This window comes from Dicentrarchus labrax, unplaced genomic scaffold, assembly GCF_905237075.1.
Source record: "Dicentrarchus labrax unplaced genomic scaffold, dlabrax2021, whole genome shotgun sequence".
NCBI lineage: Eukaryota > Metazoa > Chordata > Actinopteri > Moronidae > Dicentrarchus > Dicentrarchus labrax.
Window position 1 is genome coordinate 24,676,708 of NW_026136711.1, and position 5,419 is coordinate 24,682,126.

General features: G+C 43.5%; 1 protein-coding gene across 4 annotated transcripts; it reads right to left on the minus strand.

The window, feature by feature from the left end:
• Positions 1–449: 449 nt before the first annotated feature.
• Positions 450–4,947, minus strand: sp7 (Sp7 transcription factor). Of its 4 annotated transcripts, none has more exons than XM_051414313.1 (2): positions 4,855–4,947; positions 450–3,270 (listed from the first exon to the last, which is right to left on the minus strand). In XM_051414313.1, the coding sequence occupies exons 1-2, from the start codon at positions 4,873–4,875 to the stop codon at positions 1,924–1,926; spliced, it is 1,368 nt and encodes a 455-aa protein (XP_051270273.1). In that variant the 5' UTR covers positions 4,876–4,947; the 3' UTR covers positions 450–1,923. The 4 variants fall into 4 exon arrangements, with proteins under 4 accessions (XP_051270273.1, XP_051270272.1, XP_051270274.1 ...); XM_051414312.1 differs by having other exon boundaries at positions 4,840–4,928; XM_051414314.1 differs by having other exon boundaries at positions 450–3,266; positions 4,840–4,926.
• Positions 4,948–5,419: the final 472 nt, after the last annotated feature.

A 5,419-nucleotide genomic window follows, 5' to 3' on the forward strand; every position in this document is an offset into this window, starting at 1 on the left:
CCACATCACATCTTTCATCCTGCATCCTGCCTTAATTGGCCTCCTTTGTTTGACCGCCTCCCTCAATAAACAATACAACCACAGCTCCCCTGTCCTAATCCTCTCTTCTCCTCTCTACTGACTCTGCTGGAGCATCGCTCTCGGTAATTACCCCTCTCAAGCTGGAGAGTGGAGTAATTGTCTTGAGTGTAACTACAGTGGCTCTCTGAAAGGGGGTCATTGTGTGGAGTTAAGACTTCACTTCAGTGGACGGCTTTGTTTGTGCTGCAAAAGATAATGAAAGTATTTGGTTGGCCATGGTGAGGTGGAAATATAGTAAGATATGAAGAGAACGACAGTGAGTGATGAAGTGCGGAGGAGTGAGCTTCATGCTGAAGGAACGACTGCTTTTAATTTTTTTTTTGCATCTTAAAGCACCTTTTGCATACGAATAACACCAGTGAAGAAAATGCTTTTGAAATTTCTTTACTCTTAAAAGCACCAAAATTGTCATGATTCCACTCCACAACTTTTACAACATGTTTACCTTTACGAGGTTTTAATGCTTTATCGCTATTTACAGTATCTTATACACTCATTTCAAAACAGATCAGCACACAGTGGTAGTTCAGTTCTACCATGAGCAACAAATTCAGCTCTTATGTTTATGTTTCTTTTAACTGATGCATCATAGAGATCTTGCTCATTGTGGAAAGTTACACAAAATATAGAAAATACATAAAAAAAAGTAGAAAAATAACACACCTAACAATATCTATATATTGTTGTAAATATATAGTATGTACAAATAAGGGGAAGCCCTTATTAATCATAACTTTGCCAGGTGTGGAAGATTTCACAATTAAAAGATTATATAGAAATAGTTTACGCACACATCTAAATTCAAGATCTATAAATAAATCTTTAAAAACATAATCCCAAACTCCACGTAATAGCTAATAAATAAGAAAAAAAATCTTAATTTAATGCATTTTATTTTCTTTTTGGCCAGCTTCAACCATCTTGCGTTATTTCAGGCATTATATTTCCTGCAGGGTGCAAGATAATATTCCTTGTGTATAATTTAAGACATAAATTAGATTATTTATGTAAATATGAAATTAAATTAGACATAGTAAGAAGCAAACAGCAAACAAAAGTTAAATGCAAAACCCTTTACATCAACATGTCTTTGGCAACAAGAAGCAGTAAGTAAGACTGTCCATTGATTGTTTCAAGAATAATGAATAAGTATCAAAGTACAGCTGTAAATCAGATTTTTCTCTAGGCATGCAATGCTCCATCAACTCCACCATCCTAACCATAAGTCTCCTTCTAAAACTACTTTCCTTTTGCGGCTTCAGAGCTCTTTTCCTTCTGCTTTTGCAGATTAAATTTCCCCAGTGGTTTATCTCATTTGAAAGGCAGAAAATGTATAAGGCTAAATGTGTGCATGAGTGTGTTTACTTCTGTGTGTGTGTGTGTGTGTGTGTGTGTGTGTGTGTGTGTGTGTGTGTGTGTGTGTGTGTGTGTGTGCATGCAGGCATACTTTTCTATGTGCGTGTGCAAGCATGTATACTTCTCATTTCTGTACACGTGTATTTTCACATGTGCGTATGTGTGTCCATGTACATCCTGACTTAGTTGCTCATACTTGTGTGTATTTGTGTATGTCTGCATACATTTGTGCACTAGTGTATGTTTGCAGGCTTTGTGTGTGTGTGTGTGTGTGTGTGTGTGTGTGTGTGTGTGTGTGTGTGTGTGGTCCAGAGAAAATGAAATGATTGCTACCTGCAACATGTTCAGTCATTTATCATTATCAAGTCTTTTCAAACATGGTCTGACATCCTTTGTATGTCTTGAAACAAAATACTGTCTTTTTTTATTTAAAAGGTGATATTTTCACCATTACAACAAACCCACTGGATTGAAGACTTAATGAAGTCAGATCTCCAACAGTCCACTGCTGCTCTCCACTCCATTAGGTGTGCCAGTCTTCTCATCTCCATTGGTGATTTGGTCAGCGACAGGATTGGTGGGTACAGCGCTGGTGTTGAGCTCTGTGTTCTCTTCGCTCCTAGGATCTGTTTCGCCCTCCACAGCTACAGCTTTCCCCTGCATTGCAGAGTCCGCATGGGTCTTCTGGTGCTTTGAAAGGTGGTCGCTGCGTGTGAAACGCTTGTTGCACAGTAGACAGGTGAACTTCTTCTCACGCGTGTGGGTGCGCACGTGCCTCTCCAGTTCGTCTGAGCGGGTGAAACGCTTCCCGCAGAACAGCCAGTTGCAAACAAAGGGCCGCTCGCCAGTGTGCCAGCGCAGGTGGGCTTTGAGGTGGGAGGCCTTGCCATAGACCTTCCCACAGCCTGGGATGTGGCAGCTGTGGACCGGCTTCTTTCTCAGGGATGCAGCCGAGGCCCCCAGCCTCTCCAGTTCCTGGCAGTTGGGGCAGTCACATGAGGACCTGGTGGGCGCACCCCCTCCACTGTAGCCCCCTGAGCCCCTACCAGGCTTTAGGCCCATGGGACTCTCAATCAGCCCTGCACTTGGCACAGGCTTGGGCTTGTACATGTCCTGGGGCAGCATGTGTTGGGAGGGCTGGAGGAGGTGTGAGGAGGACCCCAGCCCCACAGAAGGGTAAGGAGCTGGGTTGAGTGGCGTAAAGTCGGTGCTGTAACTGGGCAGCTGTGGGCTAAGGGAGGCCTGGGGTGCTACAGGCTGCAGGGAGGCCTGGAGACCTCCGTCAGTCTGGGGCTGGGTTGCTGACAGCCAGTTGGAGTTGGGGTGGACATCCCACCAGGAAGACGTGGCATTAGCTGGAGCAGCAGTAATGCCAGGGTGGATACCAGCTTTATACCAGGAGCCATAGGGGTGTGTCATATCCAGCGAGGTATAGACACTGGTAAGGCAGTCGGCCGTAGCGTGGGCCTTGGACACTAAAAGAGACGGATCCTGGGAGACGGAGGTCTGGAAGGAGTGGGAGAAAGGGTTATATTCTGTAGTGTAGCCTCCGGCCGAAGGAGGGGGGCTTCCAGTGGGGGTAAGCAGCCCACCGCCTCCTCCTCCAGCTGTGGTGAAGGAGCCAGTGTAGGAGTCCGCCAGGCCACTGCCGTCTGCGGTCCGCCCGTTCTTAGCTGTCTGAAGGTCAGAGGTCATGTTGTAGGGTTTCTTTACTGGAGTAGTGCTGCCGGTCTTTCCGGGTGTAGCTGAATCCCTGACGGGGCTTGTGCTGCCAAACTTGTTACAGGTAGCAGTTAACATAGCCAGAGGACTGGAGCCATAGCGTGCGTCTTCCTGGGAAGGAGACAGGGAAGAAAATGAGACTGTCTGTCTGCAGGAAATGGCTGCTTGCTGCCGCTGCTTCTGTCAGTGTCAACTCTAATAAAAAACTTATGTCTGACTGCCACCGCTGGCTTTTTCTGCTCTCTCCGTTTTCAAAGTGGTCAGGGTAATTTCTAGCAGTGAATGTTTATGCTTGTGAAGGTTCTGCTCTGCTCAGCAAAGAAGGAATTCCCTTTTGCTCTTTTGTTTCACTTAAACCACTATCTACAAGCTATTCTTAATTTTGCATTCGTGTTTGCTGTAAAGTTTTGTCTTCGCAGGCAACATGCAGAGACTGACATTGTGTAATCATGAGTGCTGTAACATTGACTCTAACTGTTTCTCAGTTATAGCAAACACAGATATCTTGCCAAGTGGGCTTTTTTCTATAATGGTCACCATGGCATTGAAGACAAACTAATGGTATGTTGTGTCACAACAATCTCACCATTGTTCTGTTTAATTTTATTACAGACTGTACGTACTGTATGTAGCCTACTGTTGTCTCTGTTTATCATCATGTTTCATTCCATATAAACCTTCAAAATCTTTTAGAAAACAAATCATTTTCCGCTTTTTAATTGATTCTTGGGCATATCTGACTGAAACCCACTACCAAAGGAATGTGTAACACTCCCTTTTCTTGTATTTCCCTTTTCCATGTGGCAGGTAACTAACAACATATCAGATGTCTGTCTTTCTATTACTGTAACACCCTGTACACGTGGATATAACCAATGACAAATCCCTATTATATTCCTATAATATCTCTATAGAACTTTGCAGTGTTTCTACAATATGTAATTTTACTGATGTTATTGTTCTTTAAGTTTTATGCTATGGTATCATGAGGCTATTGTGATAATCCTACGGGAAATAAAAAGTTGTCTTTTTCAGCCCAGGCGCACTATATCTCAATTCAATCCTCGTCTATAGTTCTTGGCTCAGATATTATCATAACTTTAAGACATAGACAGAGGTTTTTCCATTCAGAGGTGGGTTAGGGGGGGTTTTCAGGTTAATAATGTTTCATCACAGACTTTAAGCTCTTTTGATAATGCCTGCTGTCCTCCTGACTTCCTCCTCCATCCACTGAACAAGCTCCCATGGCCATCTGAGATAAACTGCTATAAAGTTGTCATTTTGAGTTTGCTCTTGGATATAGAGGTAATATTCAAAGAGGAAATGTAAATGTACCCTCATGCACAGATTAAACAGAGGCTTAGACGTGAGTTGTAAAGTTTCATGGTAGTGAGGCAGTCTCACTCAGCAGCTCACCCTTAAATTGCTTAAAATCACCCACCATTAAGACCTGAGATCTTTCCTCATTAGTGCGCATTATAATGTTCATTATCCTGCTGTGTCACACATTTACAGTCAGCCATATATCATTCTTCAGACGCCAAACTACTCCCTAACTCCAGCTCACAACTGCAGGACTTTAATATAAACTCTCGCTGGAGGTTCAACAGCATTGACACAACAACAGTTAAGTAAGTGTGAAATAGAAATAGGAAGAAGGAGAAAAAAAGATCTACTTACAATTACATTCCCTACCTCCAGAATAGATGCGGCCATCCCTGAGAAACAAAATCCTAAGGAAGCTGAGGGGAGTGGGAGAAGCTCTGAGTCCCGGGACAGTTTGGGAGAAGTTGGGCACTAACGCGGGGAAGTGTTTTGAGGCACGGGGAGCCCGCCCCCTAATTACAGGCTCTGGGCTCTTTGAAGACTCGCTAAGAGGCAATAAAAAAAACCCAGAGATGGAGGAGAATGCACGGAGATTGGTGGATAGAAAGAGGGACATCCCACCCCCCACCAAAACGGAGAGTGTTGAATCATTTTTCAAGATAAATGCATGAATGGGTTACTCATCAATCACCATGCGGACATTATTTCAATTTCACTAGCATTATTTTTTCCACTGGGATTAGTCCAGTGGAGTCTGAGGGGAAAACAGTTAACATCATCTCACAAGAGAATGATCAAGCCTGGATTTATCCATCAAGAGCACGCTGTACATTTGTACTGCCGCTATTAGACACATTACTGTAAATAAGAAGTGAAAACAGACTAAAGCGCTCTGCCGTTTTCCTGTGAGAGAGGAAAAATAACAATAGAACAT

Bases quoted from the DNA above. Each gene is read 5' to 3' on its own strand.
- sp7 (XM_051414312.1), bottom strand. From the start codon at position 4,875: ATGGCCGCATCTATTCTGGAGGTAGGGAATGTAATT. The intron at 3,271-4,839 runs GTAAGTAGATCT...TCTCCTTCCCAG, and splicing joins TGGAGGTAGGGAATGTAATT to GAAGACGCACGCTATGGCTC.